Source organism: Bactrocera tryoni, chromosome 4 (genome assembly GCF_016617805.1).
Source record: "Bactrocera tryoni isolate S06 chromosome 4, CSIRO_BtryS06_freeze2, whole genome shotgun sequence".
NCBI classification, from domain to species: domain Eukaryota; kingdom Metazoa; phylum Arthropoda; class Insecta; order Diptera; family Tephritidae; genus Bactrocera; species Bactrocera tryoni.
The window spans coordinates 71,848,246-71,873,462 of NC_052502.1; the positions used below are offsets into that span (position 1 = coordinate 71,848,246).

At 33.2% G+C, this 25,217-nt stretch overlaps 2 protein-coding genes across 7 annotated transcripts in view; one reads left to right on the top strand and one right to left on the bottom strand.

Annotated features, from left to right (window-relative positions):
* The window catches only part of LOC120776152 (uncharacterized protein CG3556), a 39,503-nt gene that overhangs the window by 7,422 nt on the left and 6,864 nt on the right, over positions 1 to 25,217 (bottom strand). The window lies entirely within an intron of this gene.
* On the top strand, positions 2,885 to 9,343 carry LOC120776151 (probable peroxisomal acyl-coenzyme A oxidase 1). Of its 6 annotated transcripts, none has more exons than XR_005705393.1 (10): positions 2,885 to 2,990; positions 3,484 to 3,797; positions 5,261 to 5,420; positions 5,487 to 5,779; positions 5,849 to 6,254; positions 6,417 to 6,923; positions 7,000 to 7,105; positions 7,169 to 7,321; positions 7,384 to 7,841; positions 7,909 to 9,343. XR_005705393.1 is itself a non-coding variant. In XM_040106695.1 (9 exons), the coding sequence occupies exons 2-9, from the start codon at positions 3,674 to 3,676 to the stop codon at positions 7,642 to 7,644; spliced, it is 2,010 nt and encodes a 669-aa protein (XP_039962629.1). In that variant the 5' UTR covers positions 2,889 to 2,990; positions 3,479 to 3,673; the 3' UTR covers positions 7,645 to 7,874. The 6 variants fall into 6 exon arrangements, 1 of the variants encoding a protein (XP_039962629.1); XR_005705392.1 differs by having other exon boundaries at positions 2,889 to 2,990; positions 3,479 to 3,797; XR_005705394.1 differs by lacking the exon at positions 2,885 to 2,990 and adding an exon at positions 3,065 to 3,084.

Here is a 25,217-nt window from a genome sequence, read left to right on the forward strand (position 1 = left end):
GTCTCACGTGTCTGGAAGATTAGCGTTCGTCATGAGAACATCACACTATCCGTTGTTGTTGGTAGGGGGTGAGTGGTGAATTGCTTCAATATTTGCCTGCCCGCCATTTAACGAGGTGTGAGTTATGTGTTATTGCTGTTTTGCACTGAAGGACAGGACGTCCGCGGCAACTAGGGGCTATTGGTCATTGCTCAGTCGTTAAGTCCCACTAATGAAGTGGAAGTACCAGATTGCAATTTCAATTCACATTTCTGAATTCTTGCGAGGAATTTGTGTGAGACACTACCTTATATGTACATATGTATGTATGTATGCGTATATATCGCTGTAATGTTTTATTTGTATGTGTAAATTAGTAAGTGCGCCGTTGGACTTGATTACACACAAAATGTACATATATTCGTCATAAGTAGTGAAACATACTGGCTGAAACATGCAATTCTCCGTGAGCTCCAACACGGGGATGACGCTTAGCGTCGAACGCATTTTTCTGTGAGTCTAAATGGCATACGTGCGCTTGTGTTACAGTATATAGTGAATATATGTATGTATAATCTGAGTGGTGACCACTGAGGCGCTTAAGCATATAGTGCTTTAGATAAATTGACATGCAACCACGTTGTTTTGTAATTATAGCTTTTGTTGTTGTACGTCAATTGTTCTTATTGCGAGCATTTTTCATTTGCTCCTGTTAATCAAAGCGTCGAACTCATCTCTCGTGTCTCGAATGAACGTTGTAATCTGTGTGACTTTGTGCCTGCGAGCTAGCATACAGTCACACACTCTTACATATACATACGTACATATAGATGGCTGATAGGTAAACGTTTTTATTTTCTCGTTATTTTTATCTTGATTGTTGTCTGTCTACTTAATCACCACAAAGCTATGATTAATGTACGACTTGGAATAAAAATGAAAAATTGCAATAGTAAAAATAAATGATCTAAATTAAACAACAAATATAGGATTTACGTACATGCAGACATGGAAGCTTATAAATATTTCTCAGGAACTTGCAGTTACTCACAAACTTTTATAAATATGACGCCAGCTAGTGGTCAGCAGTAAATATTGTGCCTAAACACATGTTTTATTAAAATTGGTAGAATACTTTACCTACAAGACATTTTATAATTTTTGTTCCTGACGTTAGGCTCTTAGGTGTAAACAAAATTTAGCTGTAACAATAGCTACATATATTTGTTGTAGTATTAGCAAGCGGATATCCCGATTTCGTACCCACACGAGTTTGACCAAATCAACCGGAAAGTCCCAGTTATATATCCGGCGAAACAGCATAAACTCAGCAGTCTTCTCCCAAAAATATTGATGTACGTTTTTAGGCTTTTGCACTAACTCAGCAACACATTTAGCTTTTGAGAAGCATTTGCATTTGGCATCATTTAACTTTATAAAATAAAATATTCCAACCACTTTTTAAAATTTTTGCAATTTATAATACACGCAAATTTAAATATCAAAAAAGGAAATTGTCAACCGCAATCAGCTGTTAAGAAACTCAGCAAGGTTTGTTTGTTTATGCATTAGTTTGAGCTTTTAACATCTAATCAATTTAAGAAAATGACTTTGAAACTTCGAATAGGAAGTACATTATGCCATTCTGTTTACTATTTAAAACAATTTAATTGATTCATCTATTTAAATGATTAATTTAGCACTATTTTTTACATAAAACACCTAAAACCAAATTTTTTTATTGCGGACATCTGTCGGGTGGCAGCACAACTATGCTTCCTGTCGTAGTAATCATGTTCGATTTACTTTACTCTGACGGCTGATTGTCAAAAGCGCGAAAAATTTCTTAATTAGCGCGTTGGTTGCTGATCCTCCATTTTTAAAAGTATTTTGTCGGAAGCACAAGTAAAGTGCAGAGCGTCTATTTGCTAATTTTTATAAGTGCATCAATGTAATTACAAACAAATAAAATATTAACAAATCTACTTTGGAATGGTTGCAATTAAATGAAAGTATCAATTTTTGTGTTAAAGAGCCAGGACGGCATCAAGTCTCAACGGAAAATTTTCGCCGGATGTGGAGCGATATAAGTTCGAACAGTTAATTGGTTAAGTGAGGTCACACATGATGACACACATGAACGATGCAGGTACGTGTATATGTATATGTAAATATAGAATAGCAGTGCAAAGTTTAAAGGAGTGATGAGCATAATAGGCTATAAAACATATTTATTATAAAACTTATATTTCTATTTGCCAAATATGTTTATATGTATGTATATATAAGCGAGAAATATATACATATACATACATATGTATATGCACATTGTGTAATAAATAGTATTTGAGTAAAGTATATGCTTTAGTTAGGTTAGGTCAGAGGTATTTGTGAAGGTTGATCCATTTTGATACCCTAACCTTCTAAAAAGTAATCATCAGATTCTAAAGTTGACGCTGTACTTTCCACCATTTTTTTTTTCAAATATCCATACACTTGCAATAATTGTCAAATGGAATCAGCAGTTAACAACCGCAGCTAGGTTTGCTTGCACATGCATTCAAGTACTGTGAGCTTTTTACAATTCATCTTTAACAGAAAACCAACTTGATATTACGAATATAAAATATAATTAATTTTATAAATTTCCTTATTTAAAAAAAATATTGTTATTAATTATAAATTTCCTTTTCTTAAACAAAAAAACAGTATAATATGTTTCAATACTGAAATACCAAAAAATAACTGTATCTGCGGACATCTATCGGATGGCAGCACAATTTCTCCTTTTCGCTTTCTTCGTATATTCTGACAGCTGTCAAAAGTGCGCAGAAGCGCAAAATTAGTCCAATTCGCCAATCTTATAAGAAAAGTTTTCCAATCATAACAGAAGTGTGTGTTAATTACGATATATTTAATTACAGTGATTTTTGTTAATTTTTTTAATGTTAATACCAGTTTGCATTTATTTCTTTGGCTAATCAAGCAAACGTGAGAATTTGTTGTATGCAGTAAGTAGTGAATTCAGGTTAGATGGTGAAGTGAACTCGTTTTGACTCGGTGGCTGCTGATAAAGTCAGCTGTTCTAGCAAATTCATTTACTGAGTTAATAAAAAACAAAATGCTATATGCGCCGTTAATAAACAACAAAGTTGTATGTTTATTATTTGTTATTGTTAGCGGTGTAATAAATTTCTACCACATATACATATAACTGTATATTTTTCGGTAACGCATTCTTTTGTGAATTGTGCATATGAATTGTAGGCTTCGGGAGGTTTAATTGTTTATAAGTAAGCGTAGTGCAAAGTTCAGTGAATAAATAAAAATCATATGCGATTATAAATACAATACATATTTGTAAAATCAGCATTCATTAACCGATAATCTACAATTAGTGCGATTAACGCAAGCATTTAATATGCCATTGGTGCGCTCGTTCTTGATTGGGGGCACAAACTCACACAAATACTAACTAAAATATTATTATTTTTCCTAGCGCAGCTACCAACAAAACAATATTTGGTATTGAATGAATAACTGCGGTGCCTTGCCACTGGAGCTAGTCAGTATTGTAGCGGCAAGCAACGTTAAAGGTTCGGAGATTTATATTAGCAGTAAGCTTAAAAACAGCGCTATAAATTGAGTGTTTGTGGAAAAATAGTGGCAGAAAAAAAACGAAAACAAAAGAAAAATGCCGTCCAATGCAGTTAACCCAGATTTGCAACGTGAACGTGAAAAAGCGTCTTTTAACACGCAAGAATTCACCTATTGGTGGCTAGGTGGCAAGGAGAAGTATGAGGCAAAAAAGAAATTAGGTGAGTGTTACTTAAAATTTAAAAAAAAAGTAAATAGCATGCTCGCGTGTGCAAATATATGACTAACGCTTTGTATTTGCTGTTTATATAAGTTTACATATACGTGAGTAAATATGTTTTTTCTGCTGTTTGGCTTATCAGCATTTGTTGTTTGCTTGCAAATACTGTATGTCGGAAGTGTTTGCCTAGTCTAAACGTCGACTAGCGCGCTGACCCGCTTAAGCAGCTGGTTTAGCTTAAGTACATACGCATACCTACATGCATATGTATGTATGTATGTTGTATGCAAACATGCAGTTTTGTACACTTTGGCGTATACGTAACAGTAAGTGTGTTTAGATCTTCAAAATGTTATACAAGTTTGCGAATAAACAAGTTAAGCTGCTCTGCTTGCAAAATTTAAAAAATTCGACGTTAATTGCTCACTTTTCGTACATACACACAAACATGCATACATTTCAAAGCTTATTCATATTCAACGCTACAAGCAACGTGCACTTAATCAGAAGTTAATGTTATTTGAACTTTGTACTTAGAATAGCGGAGAGTGAAATGTTAACCGTTACAAAAAAGGTGACTCAGTTTTTATTATTGTAAGCGCTTATAAGAAATAACAGCTTATTTAGGTTACGAAAAAACTGAATATTTTAATGTTTAAAACATTATAAATTAAGGAACATAAATCAAATTATGTGAAAATAAACTAACTTTAAACACTGCAATAATATTTTTTTGTGCAAGTTTTAAGTGCGTTATGTGCATTAAAATGTAAATTTGTGAATATTTGTATGTATGTACATACTTTTATAATCACTTTTAAGTCTTTAATCTTTAAGTACACATTGACGTGTCCTTACTTTTTTTGTTGCAAAAAGAATTTTGATCTTTAGAGCTGTAGCAATTGTTGATCCAAGCGATTTGTATTAAACGATTAGATTGCAATATTGATTAAGTGCTATAAAGTAATTTAGTGCATGAAAAGTGAGTAAAAATCTACTGCATACATACTATATATGTATGAATAATGTATTTTTGTATCTATGTGTTGGTTTAAAACAAAATAATGTAGATATTGCTTAGTGCAACGTGCAGCTAGACATGTAATTATACTTAATGTCAAAGATCTGTGGGTATTTATTTTGAAACTGACTCTACCATAGTCTGTCCCTATATTAGTATACAATGAACAGAGTTTATGAAGTTTGCCACTAAGTTTGTAACACCCAAACATTTTTCAGCTGTCAATTTCAAATTTTACACACGATCTTTTCTCCTCAAGCAACTGCGGACTACTAGAGCATACAGCTGTTATACAAACTGAAGCTAAAGCTCTTTTATAACCTTTTATGCTGTAAGAAATGCACGTGTGAAGGGTATTCTATCCTCGTTGCAATCGAAGTCAATATTAATATTAAATATTATATTTTTTAAACACAAATTTAATTTATTCTTTTATTTTGCAGAGAAACTGTTTCTGGACGACCCTGAATTGAAGGATGAGCTCCCCATCTCGTACATGTCACCTAAGGAACTGTACGAGCACAGCGTACGCAAAGCCGTAATTATTGCGAAAAAGTTGCGCGAACTACGTGCTGATGGCGAAGACGACGTGGATACTTATACGTGAGTTCACAGATTTTGTAAATGAGCGCAAATTTAATACTAAACTTTTTTTTCTATTTGTAACAGTGCACTTTTTGGCGGCGCACTTGGCTCGGCGCTGATTAAGGAGGGCAATCCGATGATGCTGCACTTTGTCATGTTCGTACCAACGATAATGGGTCAAGGTACGGTGGAACAACAGATTGAATGGCTGACTAAAGCCTGGGATTGCAATATACTCGGTACATATGCACAGACTGAGCTGGGTCACGGCACGTTTTTGCGCGGTTTGGAAACGCGTGCCGAATACGATGCCACCACACAAGAGTTCGTTTTGAATACGCCCACAATTAGCGCCTACAAATGGTGGCCGGGTGGTAGTAAGTACAGACTCCATATGCCATATGTGCTAAAGAGTTAATTGTTTAAACTGCATGTAAACATTTTAGTGGGGCACACTGCCAACCATGCCATAGTCGTGGCGCAACTCTACACCAAAGGCGTGTTTCGTGGGCTGGCGCCATTCATTGTGCAACTGCGTGATTTGGAAACACATATGCCTATGCGGGGCATAGATGTTGGTGATATTGGGCCTAAAATCGGCATGAAGTCGGTCAATAACGGCTATTTGGGTTTAAAAAATGTGCGTGTGCCTTTGAACAACATGCTGATGAAGAATCAACAAGTTTTACCCGATGGTACTTATGTAGCGCCGAAGAATAGCGTACTCACTTACGGCACTATGATGTTTGTACGCGTGGCGCTCATACGCGATCTGTCGCAAACATTGGCGAAGGCTTCAACAATTGCCATGCGTTACTCGGCGGTGCGGCGTCAAAGTCCCATAGACCCCAAGTGAGTTGCAAGTGTTTACAGTTTAGCTTATTATAAGTATTTATGCCCTGAACGGGATATATTTCCGAGACGTATAGAATTTTTAATATTTTAAAGCTTCATTGTACGAAGTAAATGTTTTTTTCTTGTTTTATATTAATCGGCACAATTTTTCGTTATCAGCAAGCCCGAGCCACAAATTATCGAGCATACCACGCAGCAATTGAAAGTCTTTCCGCAAATCGCAAAGGCCATCATCTTCAAAATAACAGGCGAACACATATGGAACATGTTCAACAATGTCACTGGCGAGTTGGAGCAAGGCAACATGGACCGCTTGCCGGAAATGCATGCGCTGTCCTGTTGCCTGAAAGCCATTACAAGCGCAGACTCCGCGGCGGCGGTGGAAGTGTGTCGCTTATCTTGCGGTGGACATGGCTATATGGATTGCTCTAATTTTCCCACAATATACGGCATGACCACAGCTGTTTGCACATATGAAGGCGAGAATACCGTTATGTTGCTGCAGACAGCACGTTATCTGGTCAAAGTGTACGCGCAGGCTCTGAGTGGTGAACCGTTAGTGCCGACGGTGCAATATATTAGTGATTACATAAAGAATAGAGAATTCGGCGCATTCGATTGTACGCTGGAGCAAATTGTACATGCTTTCCAATTCGTGGCTGCGAAGTAAGTTTGTGCTGTTTTTCTTTTTGTATGTTTTTTTGTAGTATATTCGGTTATACTAACTGTAAATTCTCAACAGCAAGGTGCGCATTGCCTACGAACGCATGGAGAATCACCGCCGGCAAGGCCATGAACCCGAAACGGCGGCCAATTTGGTGGGCATTGAGCTGACACAAGCCGCTGATGTGAGTTTAAAAATATTTAGCCTAAAAAACTGCTAATAAATAATCATAATTCCTACCACACAGCTTCACGGACGCGCTTTTCTTGCACAAACCGCGTACAGTGGGCTGAATCAGCTCATACGTCAAGTTTCACCCGCGTTGGGTGCCGTGTTCCAAACGATTTTAGAATTATATTTGCTGGATGCCTGTTTGGGTCGCATGGGCGACTTGTTACGCGTAAGTTTCACACACTGACGCTCACTAGTGTATTTTACGTTCATCCTAACCTCTATTTACAGTTCATTAATCTAACCGATGGCGATGTCAGCAAATTGGAGCTGCGTCTGGCCGAATGCCTTAAGCGTTTGCGTCCCAATGCTGTGGCACTTGTCGATAGCTTCGATGTGCACGATCGTGTTTTAGACTCAGCTTTGGGCGCAGCCGATGGCCGCGTTTACGAACGTATCTTTGAGTCGGTCAAAAAGAATCCCATGAACAAGGAACCAGTGAATAAAACATTCCATCAGTATTTGAAGCCTTTCATGAAGGCGAATTTGTAGTTGTGTGGTTGTTGTGTGACGTATGCGCATGCGCGTATACACGTTTATGCGTGCTTTTGTTAAATCTTGTATTGTAAATATTTTATTCATACGAAATGGAATGCAAATAAAATTTTAAGCTTAAGTGAGTCGAAAATCTGCGCGAAACATGGTGTCGGACATAAGAAAAATCGCAGAGCGTACACAATTTGGCGCTGGTAATTCTTACATTTTAAGTTATGCTAAAGAAATTAATTATTTTTTATTATTTTCACAAATAAATAGGTGCAAAAATCGACGAAGAACACTGTTGTTAACTCGGTAGGCAGCTTTGGACTGATTTGAGTTTTGTTCGTACGCACAATAAAGCAGATCTCCGAAAGGCCAAACACCATTTTCAGTCATTAGAAGTGCTGTATCCACACTTGCTTGGTTCAAAGAATTGTTCAAATTCTTCAAAATCCGAACCTGTCGTGTCTACATAACCTCAAATCACCGTATTACACACATGTACACAACATAATATCACCACAATAATCAGAAAAGTTCCAGGGGATATTTTTAACTGCAATGCCGTGCCGAAAAACAGAGTAAATTATTCTAAATTCAAACAGTCGTATGTACATAACCTCAAATCACCGTGCTACACACGTTTACACAACACAAAATCATCGCAGAAATAAGAAATGTTCACTGGGATATTTTTATCTACGATTCCGTACCAAAAATGATTCCAAAATAAAAATTTGTGAGTCTACATAACCTCAATTATCTGCTATTGCGAGAATTGGTATTTTGTCGGAAACAACGAATGCTTGAAACTCCAGCAAGCTGATGAAAACTCTTGTGTCTACACATTTATGGCAAAAATATCGTTAAAATCCTACGAAAAGCAGCACAATTGGAACTACATAACCTCAAACACTTACAATGGTACAACACAACATAATCACAAAAACTAAAATACTCAGTGAGATAATTGTAACCGAGTTTGCCTGCCAACAAATTATTCAAAGTTCAAAATTTTCAAAGCTACATAACCTCAATATGCTGATTTTTCATAGTCACAGTAAATCAAGCAGTATCAAATACAATGTGTACAAAAAAGTCAAAAAGCAGTTTGGAAGACTTGTTCACACTTCCAAAGATGAAAAATCAGGGCGACGTAGCGCTGTCGGGTCTAAATAACCTACCACATATGAACTGCCATATATTGGAGCAACAAAGCAGCAACACAAGAAGCAGAAAACTTAGTGAGATAACTGTATTGAAAAAATTAAATTATTGAAGCTACATAACCTCAAATGTGAATGTGATTTACCGAATAACTCCATAAAAATCAAGCAATATCGTATACAACGAAGTCAAGATACTCGCAGGTCGACTAAAGACCCCGGCAGACACTATTATAGCAGTTATACACAACCTCAATGACCTGGTTCTACTTATAACTGGCCGAAGACTGCTAACTACTTTTATAAACAGTGTTCTTCGCACATACAACAACAAGTATTTAAACACAATGTTTAAAAAAATAATTTTAAGTGAAATAATTGTAAAATTAGTGTGTAATACTTTTAGTATCCAGTCGCAAAACTCATCGGACACAAATATTCACAAATCCTACAAAACATACCACCTCAAATTAAGACTTAATATTAGTAACTTAGCATAAGTTCTAGTGTTTTACGGTCGCCGAATATCAAACTCATGAACTCAACGCCAAAATTTTTTTTATGTGTTTCGCGCAGTCAAGCTGGAAGCTTTTTAAAGCTCCATGCTATAGTGCTTACGTTTATAATGCAAGTAGTGAGCAAACACAAGCTGCTTCTCTATCATCTCATTTATTTTGTATATCATCTTTATCATTTCGCAAAATCATCAATCAAGTTTTTCTTCAGCTCTGGCTCAGCGGGGATTGCAGCAGTTATTTACAATTACTAGCAAATACAAGCCAGAGTTGCAGTAAACAAAGGTGAGTGTTTGCTCAAGTTTTATTCAAAATTTATTAGTGGGGAGAATTTTTTATACCAATACTACGAGTATTACGTCCAATATCGAATTTTGAAGATATTAAAGTGAGTTTAAAAACTAAACATATCTGATTGATTAACGAGTTGCAACTCCATAGTAAGCTTTTCGCGCAATTGGCACTTATCGCATTATTCAGCTGTGATTTTATGCAGCTGAATAGGTGCTGACAAGCAGAAAAACTGAAAGAAGCACATATTCAGCTTGAAATTGCTACTTTAAGCTATGTGCTGACAAAGAAAAAAGTGAAATAATGCTTCTAGCACCCATTTAGCTTAAAAGAATGATAGCTGAATTGAGTGCTTATAATGCTAGAGAAAAAAGTTCTGACAAGTAAACAAAAAACATTGAAAGAATGCCCCTGTTAGCTGCCAGCACATATTCAGCTAAAAATAATATTAGCTGAATTGAGCGCTAAATGTCAAAAAGCTTAAGAATGCAGGTTGTAGTTTTCAGCGTTCATACAGCTTATATAAGAGTTAGCTGAATCAGGCGCTGAGCGTCAAATCTACGGAAAATTTGAAATCGCGCGCCTTTTAAGTTCTGTGAGCATTATAATGCGAAAAGCAGCTATTTGCGGTAAAGAATCCGGTTTGGTATTTGGTAGCAATATGTGTTCCCAATTCCTTAGTAAATTTTCGGTACATCGGTGACTATTAAACTTCAACTTTCAGCTAGTGTTTCATATTTGTGGTTACTATCTCGTTTTGATATGCTTTTTACTTATGAAGTTTTACAAAATAAACTGATTTGTTGAATTATATACTAAAATTTTTTTCGGCATGCCTAAATATAGGCAATAGTTGGTGTATATATTCATTTAGATACAAAAGATACGCTTTCAGCTGTTGGAATAAGGTACGCAATCTAGATGAAGAAGCCCTCTTACTGTACATTTATCTCAAATAACTGTTTTTCGCCGTATCTAGCTTGCATACTCTTAGGCGCGCTCTTTCAAAATAGCAAAATCAAATAAAAATTATACTTAAACCTTGCTATAATGTTAATATGATAAAGATTAGTAGAAATAGCGGGCATTATTTGCTGTAAATTATATACAAAGTTTTTTAAAATTATTTAGTAAAGCAAAATTTTATTTTTTAAATTTTTTTATTCTTGCATCTAAATATTTCTTTATTTCAATATTTTTTGATTTAGTTTAAAACTTTATTTGAGAAGTTAGTTTTTTAATATACTTTTTCTACCGAAAAAAGTTTTTGAAAAAAATTAGAATTCAAAATTCCGTACTTTTTAGTAATTTATTGCATAATTTCATTTAAATAATCTTTAATTGTATTTTATTTTAAATGCTTTTTGTATAAAAGGCAGATTTATATTATTTTTGTGCTGCAGCTGCCGTAAAATTATTCTTTATGTTGAACAGCGCCTACAGATAGGCTACAATTTTATTTTATTTTGCTAATTGTGTTTACTTCTTCCCCTAAATTTTCTTTAAATGCCATTTATTGTTGCTTAAATATAATTTTTGTGCCCCTATTCTCAAAGAAAGTGTCTGAAGTTCCTTAATGTAGCCTTAGAATGCATGCTTCTTTCTTTCTAATTTCTTTTTGAACCCATAAACAGTTTTTATGCACATTCTTAATAGGTTAACTGCGCACATGAGTCACTCTCATCAATATAATAGAAATAATAAAAACGTGGCAATAAAGCTTGTATTTATATGTATATGTATAATAGATGAGTTAAGTAACCTTTTTTATTATCTGTTTACAAATACATATGTATGTATGTAGGTAGTATGTGGGTATGTACATATGTTTAGACACATGTAATTAATTTGTCGCATTTAAAATGAATGCGTCAAAGGTGATGTAAAGTAATTAACGACAGTTATATACATACATACATATATACATATGTCCTATGTAGGTTACAGTACACTTATGCGCTCACACAAACTTATATACATATGTATGTATGTATGTATGTAATTTCTATGACTATTCGTTTTTTATGTTTTTTGTTGCTGGCAATCGTCCGTTCCTTATAACCTCTTCAATAGTATTTTTATGCATACTCTTACATAAAGAAAAATATATGTATGTATAACAAATATGTACATTAAGGTGCTTAAAAAATTAAAAAAAAAATTTTAAACTTAAAAAAAAGTAAAAACAAAAAAAAAAAAACAACAAAAAAACGTTAACTTCGGCTGCACCGAAGCTAATATACCCTTCACAGGTGTATTTCTTTTAGTAATTTTTAGTAAATGTGTCCAATTTGTATGGCAGCTATATGTTATAGTTAACCGATCTGAACATTTTTTTCGGAGATTATATTGTTGGATTAGAAAATAAGCTGTGCCAACTTTTGTGAAGATACATTGACAAATGCAAAAGTTTTCCATACCAGAACTAGATTCCGATTATTCTGTTTGTATGCCAGCTATATGCTATAGTTAACCGATCTGAACAATTTTTTCGGAGATTACGTTGCTGTCTTTGAAAATAATCTATACTAAATTTCGTGAATATATCTTGTCAAATGTGAAAGTTTTCCATACAAGAACTTGATTCCGTTCGTTCAGTTTGTATGGCAGCTATATGTTATAGTGATCCGATATCGGCCGTTCCGACAAATGAGCAGCTTCTTGAAGAGAAAATGACGTTTGCAAAATTTCAAAACGATATCTTGAAAACTGAGGGACTAGTTCGTATATATATAGACAGACAGACATATAGACGGACATGGCTAAATCGACTCAGCTCAACATACTGATCATTTATGTATATATACATATATACTTTATAGGGTTTCCGACCCTTTTGGGTGTTCCAAACATCTTGACAAACTTTATATACCCTGTACAGGGTATAAAAAACATTTTATATTTTTAAAGTTGCGGGTTTGTGCTTTATTGATTTTAAGGCAAAATATGTTTATCTTTGTAAGAAGAGTAGTTATAGGCATTTAAAAATTACTAAATTTCTCTAACTTTCAAATTAAAATTTTTTTTGAAGCACCTTAATGCACATACACACTTATATGTTTCCATTTATATTTTTCTCTGCAACTAACTGCCAGCGCTCAATACAATTTTAACGCACTATAACTGTACATAATTGCTTTCTAATTAAGCTCGTTAACTGTTAGACAATTACTGGCAGTTCATATTATCTCTTAGCATTGTAGTTGTTATTGTATTTATATTAAATGTATATAATGGCAATTAACTTTCTAATAACTTTTACAAGTTCATCACGCTATTAAAGGATCTTAGAAAGTTGGTGGGGTAGTCTAGTGGGCCCATATCACGGCTTTCAGTATACTCTACTATAGTATGCTCTTTTACCCTCATGAATCTAAAGAGAGGTTTAAAAAATGTATTGCTTTATGTTTTTGTATCATCCGGATTTGGTAGATCGGTGTATCTAGCTTTACCAAGCTTGCTCAATTTCTTATTTATCTTATAAGATCGTCTCAAAGTCTTTGGATGTTTTTGTTATTAGCTAGATTTTGAAAAAAGTATTTTTCACTCATAAAAATCGACATCACACGATAGAGAGTCGCCTTGTCTGAATCCTCGCTTGGTATCAAAGTGCTCGAAGAAGTCTTTCCCCATCTTAATGGAGCTTTTGGTGTTGCTCAACGTCAGCTTGCACAGCTATTAGCTTTGCGCGGATACTAAGTTCAAACATAGCGGCATAAAGGCAGCTTTTTTTCGTGCTGTCAAATGAAGCTTTGAAATTGACGAAGAGATGGTGTGCGTTGGTCCTCTTTTCACCAAGATTTGGCGCATGGTGTTGATTTTCGAGGCTTGAAGCCACACTGACCTAGAAGAAAATGTCGTAGAATCTGCAAAATATAGACATTTAGGACGAGCTGAATCGATTTAGCCATGTGCCTCCGTACACCAACTAGTCCCTCAGTTTTTGAGCCATCGAACTGAAATTTTGCACACATTCTTTTCTCCCCAAGAGACTGCTTATTTGTCGGAATCGCCGATATTGGTCTTCTATAGCATGTAGCTGCCATACAAACTGATCGTTCAAACTCAAGGCCTTGTATGGAATACTTTTTTATTTGACAGGATATGTGCAACAAATTTAGCATGGCTTATTAGCCAAGACATTGCTTCAATCTCCGAGGAAATTTTTCAGATCGGTTCACTATAGCATATAGCTGCCATACAAATTTACCGATTAAAATCAAGTCCTTGTATGGCATTTTTTTATCTGACTAGATATCTTCACGAAACTTGGCATAGAGTATTAACTAAGGCAGCGCTACAATCTCAGAGGAAACTGTTGAGATTGGCTAACTATAGCATATAGCTGCCACACAAACTTTGCGATCACAATCTAGATAAAGATCTAAAAAAGTTCGAAAGTTCACTTCTAGATTGGCAATTACTCTCAAGTTTGCAACATGTTTCTTTTTACGAAGCAAATTCGTAATCTCTTCTTCTTCTTCCACTAATTTTGTCTGCTCGCCACAATTTATCGCTTTTTAATAGACAAATTTGCTGTAACTACCATAACAGAAGCTTACTTTCTTGAGCACTCACTTCTTTTGCCGTTGCACGAAATTGCCTGCCACTCATTGCTCTTGTTATTGTTGTTTTTCACTGCTAATGGTTGTCACTAAGTTGAACTCTTTCGTGCTTTCTTTGTTATTGTAGCCTTCCTTTCTCCTTTATAACTTTTTACTTAATTTTTTTCCCAGAATTTTTGCCTCACAGCTGTGGTTGTTGTCATGCCGTTGTTTTTGTTATCTTTCTTTGTTTTTGTTGTTGTTATTGTTGTCGCTTCTTGTTTTGTGTAAACAAGAATGCATTTTTACAATTGCAATGACACTAACAATGGGGCAACGACATGCGCCATAACGACAAACAAGTCAATGTCAATTACAGACTGCACACATACACACACACATACATATGCATATAGTTTATGTACCGTAAAACGACATGGCAACACATTTACGCCCAAATATGTTATTGTTGCCATCGCTACAGTAATGCATTTGGGTTTACTTACAGAACACAGAGTTGCTTGTCTGCAGCCATATTGATTCACACACACAACCATACATATACACAGTTCGTTGAGTAATCGGTTAGTGTCGACTTACTGAAGGTCCACCTAAGTTTTGATGCGATTCGGAGGGAAACTTTTTTATGCGTCTAATAAACTTTAAGTGGGTTGATAAATAGTTTACGAACACGTCCAAAAAGATTCTCGCGTCTACATCGACAGTAGGTGGTGTATTAATAACTAGCCAAGGATCTTAAACTCGATCGAGTGAATGAAGGTAAACTGGAGTTTCAATGAGATTCGGAGAAAAGTATTTTTTAAATAATACTTGGATAGTGCCACTGAGGTTTCCAGATGCTGAGTTGCTCACCACCGTCGGGTCTACATATATATGGTGTAGAGAAGGAAGTTACTGATGTTTCGAAGCGACTAATACTTAGAAGTGACGAACAAGGTTTCGACGCATTCAAAATTATTTAGTAAACTTATTTGTAAGAGAGATCTTTATCGTCGACATTCTTATCGTTTTTTTTCAACCAGATCCACACTCTACTTCTGGAGTTTTTTGTAAGAATAGCCTGTAAGCTCAGATCTCAACAAGATCCTTTATATTCTTGGTTTAGGGTATATGTGACAACGGTTTTGCACTATTAAAATTTATGAAATTGAACGGGAAAGTCTCTAGTATTCTTCGAGTCGAAATTTCTTCATTGACGAATTGTAAGTCTAGGTGATGGAGTGAGGACTCGATCATGTATCAGCGGTGATCGGAGTTTTTTGGCTCAGATATCAGGAAAATCCGTATATACTTACTTTAGTATATATGTATTTGATGACGGTTTCTTTCAACTAAAAATGAAGGAAGCCCCAAATGAACAGTAAGGACTCTAGCATTCATCGAACTTTAGCGTGATTGCTTACTACATATCGTTGGTCTGAAACCTGGTAACATCAATTTCTTACTGTAAGAATTATATGAGTGAGGCCGCAAACTCTAGTTGATGAACCAGAGTGATCGGATGAATGAATTCCACTCCACAATAGAACCGTGGAAATATTAAATATTATAATTTACGAGCTTTTCGATAAAGAGTGCAACCAGCATTGTTCAAACTTCAAACAGTTTACAAGTTTTCTGCTATCCGAAACCGAAGATCCCAAACTCGAAATACACGAATCCAAAAAGGAACCAACGCTCAAGTTCCGCGCTCACATTGTAGACCTTTATGAAGAGTTCACTGAATGTTTTTAGCTTATAGTGTTGATATCTATTGTTTCTGAATACCCTAAGTTGTGCCGTGTCCTATATATTTGGTGGGATATACTCAAAAACATTTTATGTACTTTAAGTCAGACTATTCCTATTATGCTTCTTCTGTGTTCCGAGAGGTCCAAGAAGAGGGATTCAGCTTTTGAAACCGTAGTGGTTTTATTGTAAACAAGGCAGGCATGGATGAACTAGGTGGTTCGGCATTTTTATCAGTGTGAAGTGGTCGGTAGTTCTGCTGTATATTGCATTCAGTCAAGAAAGTTCAACAGATCTTAAGTATATTACTCCAAATTGTAGGCTGTTAGAAAATATGTGCCGGGTAAAACATACTACATATCTATGGTGTAAGCCGTTCTGTGTTAACAAAAGTATTCTATTGTGGAGTCTACGGTTTTTCAAGTTGGCCCAAAGCTTCAGATTCATTCTGAAAAGAGCTTCATTCAATAAATGTTCGGAACTGATTCTTAATGATTTCAAGGATACGAGATCGAGACTCGGGAACACATTTTAGCTCAGATATAGTCAGCTTACACCTTTTTATAGGTTAGGTCGCACCTTTTCTACCATTTGTCCTAATGTTAAACAATAAATTGAGGGTTCACCAAGGCTTAAGCCATTTCGGTGAGTTTGATGTACTTAACGGGAATTTTTTTACGTCTGAACTCCACCTTAGTTACATGAATCGGCACCAGATTGAGTTCGAAAATTCGAATCCGAAAAATAGTTGTTTTTATTATAAGTTATGTTGAAATATTTCCACGATTAATGAGGGGATCTACAAGTTTTAAACCATTTCGGTTTGTTGATGGATTATATAAGATTTATTTAATGTCCTAACTCCACAAAAACCTAAACTTGACTGAACTCGGAGCTTCGAGACTGAGAGGTAATGATATTTGAGCTGAGGGACAGTTGACTGAACTCGGAGCTTCGAGACTGAGACGTAATGATATTTGAGTTGAGGGATAGTTGACTGAACTCGGAGCTTCGATACTGAGACGTAATGATATTTGAGTTGAGGAATAGTTACTTTCGTTACAGGTTAGGTCGCACTTTTTCTACTATTTGCGGTGCGCCTCTTAACATTCTTCTATAAATGAAGTGTTCTACAAGTTTAAGACTTTTCGGCGTGGTGGATGGTTTTAGGCAATGCTAGGTTAGGACCATTTTCCATTAGAAAACAAACATTTTTGCAGTTTTTGGATTTAAACCTGATATTCGCCGATAAGTTTCTTATTTTTCTTTAATAAAACCTCGCTTCGTCACTCTCTCAACCCACTGTGGCACACAACTAAAAGAAATTTGCATAAATTCTGCCAATTCCAACTGGCATAAGACGAAGCAGAAATAGCAAAGAAAAATAAAGCAAAATTTGCAGACGTTGAAAAATGTAAATAAACTTTAATTGAAGAAATGACAAACAAAATGGCAAAAGAAAATAAAAACACAGAAGTACTGTTAGATTGCCGAGCACGAGCGCAATGTATGAGGGTATCCCTGCTGCCGACCAAGTGTGAGTAACGGTAAGCAAAGCTTGATTGCTCGACTCCGCAGCGAGTAAAGCGTGCAAACAATGCAAACTGCTGGTGCGCTGGTGTGGGTGATTGCAATACAAATGCAACAACAACAACAGCAACAGCAATGAAGCAAGCTTCAGCTGATGCAGCAAACAACGCCGAGGGTTGGAGTCACTTCGTGGGGTCTACTGCGGTTGCGAGCGTTGATGGGTTGAGCGCTCTGCAGTCACATGTGTTTTCTGCTGGAATTTCTAGTTTTTCTACCCTTTTGTTGTTTTTTGTTGTTTTCTATTGTTGCTGTTGTTTGTTTTGTGTGTATATGAAAAAATTCATGCGCAGCAAATAGACAATGTGTGATCACATTTGAATGCTCGCATATATGAAAATTTCCATGTATTTGTATAGTCTTGGTTCAGACCAAGTGAATGCAAGGCATTAAATATTCATATGCTCTTTATACAAAAATAAAAAAAAAAAAACAAAAAAAAAAAAACGAAATGTTGGCAAGTCAATTTGAATAGCAATGTAAATGCCAAAATAAATACAAGCAAAACTAATTCAACTTTAATTTTATTCATTGAGGCAAAGCAACAATAGCGCTTTATGCAAATTTTGAGGTTAGATTATAAAATTTTGAGGTTAGTTTAGGTTATGTTATTTTTAGTTGAGGTTATTGGGGACAATGAAGTGCCGTAATAGGCTAGCATTAGTTAGTTGTTGAGTTCTTGCTGCAGTTTGCGCAGTAATATCTTTACCAGAAGCTTGTCTAAGCGTCTCTACTTCCTTTGTGTTATGTGAATCTTCTTGTTATTCTATGATGATGATTATTATTCTATGATATATGATTCTATAAGCTTCGAGCGAATTTGTAATCGTTGTTTGCTCTCTTTCTTCTGAAAAAGCATTCGTAAGTTTGTCACCAACGCACGACTACTGTGGCTGTTTCCATATAAATCAGTTGCAAGTAAGCGGAATAGATCCCGGTTTATTTGCAGTCAAGAACCAAGCGTTTAAAAACCCTCTTCTGGTTCATCCTCGACTTTCATTCTTTCGAAATTTGAAAACCTAACTCACCTATCTCACTATTTCACAGCGCCGGATGCTATCTAACAGCCTCCATATAAAGCTGGATTTTGAAAATATATTCTAAATTAGAGCTCAAACACAGAGTCCAGGTGTTCCGATTATTCGTTCACTAAACAGTTCGTATCAGAAGAGCACTTGGAAGACCTTTTATAGGTGGATCTAGTGATAATCATATTTTATTTGTTGTTGATTTTTGTTGTTGTTGTAAAATATGTTTCAAATACATTTTCCTCTGAGGAAAGTTAATACCTTTTCAGCTTTAACCAGTAACTTTTACATCTCTCCTTCGTTAAGTTGGGTAATTTCATCGTTAGAAGCATTTCAGTTTGACAGTTTTTGAGCAAAGTCAGCTCTGGCAATGCTCTTAGCTACATTCATCTCTATCTGCAGACAGACTTTTTGAGGTCATACGCCTTTCCATAGTAAAAATATGTGTTGAAAGTTAGAGCGTGAGAGCTGAAGCCAAGAGTATTAAATATGGGAGTGTAAGTTTGTGCGCTGGGTCAAATTCGTTAACGATCTTATCTATTTTTCAAATAATAGATAATTTTTAGGGTTACATTTTAGTAGTTATGTTTTTCTAGTCTAATCTAACGGAACTGTAGAGATCGAACAATTTCTCTTTGTCAATATATGAAAAAAATGTTATTCTTCGTGCCTAATTTAGAAATACGGTATATCAAGTTATAACATACACTATATGAGACACTTTAAGAGAAAGTGAGAAAAAGCTAAAAATGATCGTTTCCACTACAGTTTGGTATACGTAAACGGAACGGATTATTATCCGGCCAAGGACTGTCAACTCGGCAGAATTCTACCGTTACAACAGATATATGTTTTTTCTATACAATATAAATTATGAACAAAGTATTTATAGTTTGTCTCTATTTTATAGTTTGTCTCTATTTTATTTTCATTTTAGTTATTATTATTATTTTTTTAATTTTAATTATTTTTTTTCTTGAAATCATTATTTTTTATTTTAGTTATTTTTTTTTTAATTTTAAATTTTTTCTCTGTTTTACTTAATTTTTTTTATTTTTGGTATATATTTTTTTAACATAATTAATTTTTATAAACATTTTTTTTTTTTTTAATTTTTTCTCTATTTTAAATTATTTTTTTTTCTTGGGAAATATTTTTTAACATAATAAATTTTTATTAAATTTTTTAATTTATTTTTTAATGTTTTCTTTCAAATCGTAAACTTTTTACATATAAATAAAAGGTATTTCATAAAGACTTTAGATCTTTACTTAAATGAAAAAAAAAAAATTGCCGCTACAATAACAAAGAAAAAATATGAATTAAAATAAATTATGGAAAAGGTGTTCTCTATTTTATTTTAATTTTACTTATTATTATTTTTTTTTAGTAATTTTTTTAAATTTTATTGATAATTTTTTTTGATTTTTTTTATTTTTTACTTTAACTTTTTATTCTTAATTTATATTTTCTAATTTTTTTTTTAAATTTTTAAATTGTTTTAATATATTATGAATTTTTAAAAAATTTTTCAAGTTGTAAAATTTTTTATAAATCTATTAAAAAATTAAAGTAGTAAAATTAAAGTAGTAAGCAATATGTCAATTTTACGTTTTAATTAAATTGAACAAAATAAATTTTTTTATTAATTTTATTTAATTTTTGAACTATTAAATTTACATTTTATTTAATTTAATAACTTTAGAAAGCCTATTGTTTTAATTTTTAATAATTTGAAATACTTTTTAATACACATAAAGAATAAAAAATTGAATTAAAAATAATTAATGAAGAAATACACAAATATGTATGAAAAAATTAAAGAATGAAGTTAATATTGTATTTTTTTTTCGTTAACAGAATATAATTTTAATTTTTTGAACTTATATTTTTGTTTATTCTCATTTTATTTTTGCTTATTTAATTATTATTGTTTGTATTATTTAAATTTTTTTTATATTATTTATTATTTTTGTGTTACTTTAATTTTTTTATATTATTTATTATTTTTGTAATATTTAAATTTTTTTATATTATTTTTTTTTTTTAATATTTTATTTTTATTTGCTATAAATAATTAAAATGCGCAATTTGTTGAAAGAATTTTAAAATCGTTTTTGCTTTTATTGCTTTGATTTAATCTAATTAAAAAAAAAAAACGATGAAAAATTATAAAATTAAAAAGTAATATTTTTTCTCTAATGAATTGTTATTTAATATTTTTTTTTTATTTAGATTGGAATTAAAATTTTATAATTTTAAATTGAATTTAATTGAAAAAATTGTAAAAAATAAAAAAACCTTTTGAAAATTTCACATAAAAACAAAAAAAAACGAAATTTAAATAACAATTACATAAAAAAAAATAATAATATCCAATTTTATAATTTTTCACCGTTTTTTTTTTAATTAAATTAAATTAATTGATGAATAATAACAAAATTTTAAAATATAATTTTTTTAAATAATTGTTATTTAATATTTATTTTTATTTCTGTTAAATTAAATTAATTTTTTTTAATTTCATTAATTAATTTAAAAATTTTTTAAATTTTAAATTAAATTTTTTCCATTTTTAATTTATTTATTTGTTATTACATACGGTCATACCTGTTTCGTTACCTCCCTGTCATTTTGCCGTTTTAATTCATTCATATAATTTGTGTAAAAAATGTGACTCACCAAATTTTCGTGTGCAAATTTAAAAATTCATGCCTCAAATTTCTTCATTTACGCATGAAAAGTTATTTTGCCAAAGCGCACCATGGCGTATACGTAACAAATAACCAACTCGTAGCAGAAGGCGTGCGAACAGACATTCGCCGGTGAACGCCTCTGTAAGCCATGGCTTGGCATAAATTTACATGTGTTGGCATATAGCAAAGCAGTGCACACGTACATATGTACATACACATATACACGCTCACATAAGTATGTAATATGCAAATAGGAGTTTAACCACAAGCGTTTGTATACGTGCGAACGGAAGCGATTGCGTTGTCTTGGCGCGGTTTGGCAAGCAAATGACATGTAGAGAGCCATAAAATGCCGTTGCGGCGCGGAGTAAGGCCGGAAAAGTGCTGCTAAAATTCAAAAATTCCTTTTTATGAATTTTAATATGCAGCTGTGGCAATGCAGCGCACAAATTTGCCACTTCTCGCACACACTTAGGCACACGCTCTCCCTCGCTCACACTCTCGCACTCTTTCTCTCGCAAGCACTTAACTTTTTGCCGTGTCTATTTGTTATTTTTGTTTGATTTTAGCAACGCTTCCGTTGTCTTTCGCTGTAAAACTTCACGCACGTTGACAAAACCCGGTGCCTAGATGGCAGTGCACGGTAGGAAAACTCGCTCATTCGAAATTTAGAGTTTTGGATCTTGTTTATTTCAAATTTACGCTCTCTTTTCTCTCTTTTTGTCGAATTATGCCATTTGTGGTCAACTACTATCCGCATTCCACACAGGGTTGTTAGTCATGTTGCCTAACTGTTGTAAAATCTTGTTGTTATTGTCAATTACAACGCAAACATTGCTGATAAGCTCAAATTTTCACTCTCTTCTGCCAAATCCAACCACTTGAAATCAACAACTACACTTTCCTACCGGGTTGGTTTTCATAATGTCTAAATGTTTTAAAAATCTTGTTGTTGTTGTCATTTGTGTAGAACGCACCGCAAATGTCACTCATACACAGTGCGCTGTTGTACCGGAAAGTGGTTATGAGGCAACGGAAACTACAATAGTTTGGCAACAGCGTCGTTGACTTGGCTAACCCAATGCACACACCATACTCACACTCCCGACTTCCATACGCTCTCATTACTGCACTCTCACTCTCTTACTTTCTACACCAGTTTTGACTGTGTGATCTCCCACACTTCCGCTCCGTCGCTCCCACTTTTATTGCCTTGCTGACTTCGTTCACCCACGGTTGTTGTTGGCAATTTACGTTGTTGTTTTGCTATCTGTCGCTTTATGAGTTTTTCGGTGAAACATGCGCGCCCTTGTGTGTATGTATGTGTGTGTGTGAGTGTGGGTGAGTGACTTTTTCGGTAATATATCGATCGACGCCGTGGCGGCGGCAACGTCAGCAGCAACAACAGCATTAGCAGTGTTTTTGGTGGCAACAACCACAATTAAAAGTTGTAACCGTATATGTGTTGTTGTTTTTTATGTTGTTTTCATGAATATTTTCACTTGGCTGCTTCATTTTTGTTGTTGTGTTTTTAGTTTTCTTACGTTATTTTCAGTTCCAGAATTTTTGGTGGCACTGTTGTTGTTCCTACTTGTATCTGTAGTAGTTTGCAGTTTTTGGGGTTTTTAGTCGGTAGTTTTTCGGTGAGTTTCGGTTTGGTTGTTGCTTTTTGTGCTACTAGTCAATGGAATTGTGGCGGCAGCGCGACTTTATTGTTACTCATAGTCGTTGCCACCTAGAACAAAACCATGTGCTCTGCTTCTGCTTCATTTTTAAACATTCTGTTTCAAGCTAGAGTTTGTACAACTTTTCTGACTAATAACAACAATTAAAATTTTAAAATAGGATTTGGAAAATAGGTTTTGATTTAATATTTTGTTTTTGATTTGGAATTCATATATTTTCTTTTTCCAAATTTTTTGTGTAAAAAAATTAAATTAAAATTTTTATTTAATTATTATTTTTTATTTAATTTTTTTAAATTAATTAGTTTTTTTAATTAACGAATTTTTTTTAATTAATTAATTATTTTCTTAATTAATTATTTTTTTGCTTAATTAATTTTAATTAAATCTAACTAATTTTTATAGTTAATTTTTTAATACATTTTTTTAAATACATTTTTTTAGTTTATTTTTTTATTTAATTTATTTCATAAATAATTTTTTATTTAATTTTTTTCATATAATTTTTTTTTTAATAAATTTTTTTAATTAATTAATTTTTTTTAATTAATTATTTTTTTGCTTAATTAATTTTAATTAAATCTAATTAATTTTTATATTTAATTTTTTAATTGATTATTTTTTTTAAATACATTTTTTTAGTTTATTTTTTTAATTACGTTTTTAATTTTATTTAAATCAAAATTTTTTGATTTTTTCATTTAATTTTTTCATAAATTATTTTTTAATTATTTTTTAATTATTTTTTTTTAAATTAATTATTAATTAATTTTTTTAATTTAATTTAAATCTTAAAATTTTTAAATAAATTATAAAGTCCTCAAATGGATTGTTGACTATTTGATTTATTAGATTTTCTTTTATTGCTCTTTATTCATTAAAATTAGTAATTATTATAATTTATTATTTTTGATAATTTTTTTTTTTTGTACTTACTATGAAATAAAAAAATATTGCAATAAAAATTTCCATACATTTAAAAATTTTCGCCAATTTATATAATTTAGTTGTTTTATTATATTCAAAAAATATATCTCTACTACTTGCCACCCTGTGGCTTACAAACACAAATTCATACATACATATACATATGTGTGTATGTATAACTGTATATGTGTATGTATGTATATATGTATGTATACAAGCTAGTATCGTCCTTTTTCTTGTATAGTTTGCGTCGTTTATCACTACCCACACCCACACTCACACGCGTGCGAACTTTTTTCGTGCACTCTTAATTATGTAATCAGCTGTTTTTGACCTTCGACGTCGGGCTAACGACTTGCAAGAGTGTGGACAAAAGTGCTTATGCACAGCTGCTTGTAGGCGTGTGCATTTGTGTATGTGTGCATGTGTGTGTTGCAAGTGGAGTGCAATCAAACAAAAGCAGAACTTAAGCATACTGAAGGCGGCGACAACAACAACCAGCAACAACAAAATGCCAGCAAAAATAATGAAAACGAACGCAAACAAGCGCAAGGAGCCGAAAATATGCGAACACATGCACATGCATTCACAACAACAACATTTATTATAGTATAAGTTATAAGCATATGATGGATATGACAGGGGGGCGAGGTGCTGACGATGAAGTGGTTGGTTGGTTGGGTGGGGAGGCGTCGAGCGCGTCAGTCAAAACACAGCAGCGACTAAGCAAATAGTTGACAACAATAGAAAATTGTCGAATTGTTGTTGTTATTGTTATTGTCGGCGTTGTTGGTGGTGTAGTTGTAAGCTGGTGTATATTCGTGCACCAAAATAACGGCATATTTACATACTTTAAGTGCTGTAAGACGCCCATTTTGACGTAATTTGTTGTTGCTATTATTTTTTTCCATAAATTTTCAACGCCTTCATTACTTTTTCTATTTTCATTTTTGTTTTTGTTGGCGCGTGCATAAACTTTTGATTTTTGTCAATGCACTGCCTTGAGCCAGTTTGCATTTGCAATTTTTACGATTTCTTGTCAGCTTTTCTCGGCTGATTATTGAGTTTTGGGAAATGTGAAGTGTGTGCTTTTCAATCGAATTTTAGACAAGTGAAAGGCATTGTTCAGGCACACAAGAACTCTCAAAAAATAATTATTTAAAAAGAAAATAAAAAAAATATTTTTAAGAAAAAATAATGTATAAAAGTTTTTATTTGAAAAAATTATTTAAATAATAAAAATTGTTACATATCAAAATTTTAAGAAATTTTAAGTCCTTACAATTATTATTAAAAACTAATAATGAAACGAAAAATGGTTAAACAATATTATAACAAAAATATTTTTTTACAGTAAATATATTTTTTAATTTGCAATTTAAAGTGCATTAAATACA

Bases quoted from the DNA above. Each gene is read 5' to 3' on its own strand.
- LOC120776151 (XM_040106695.1), top strand. From the start codon at position 3,674: ATGCCGTCCAATGCAGTTAACCCAGATTTGCAACGTGAACGTGAAAAA. The intron at 6,255-6,416 runs GTGAGTTGCAAG...TTTCGTTATCAG, and splicing joins CAAAGTCCCATAGACCCCAA to CAAGCCCGAGCCACAAATTA. The intron at 6,924-6,999 runs GTAAGTTTGTGC...AATTCTCAACAG, and splicing joins TTCCAATTCGTGGCTGCGAA to CAAGGTGCGCATTGCCTACG.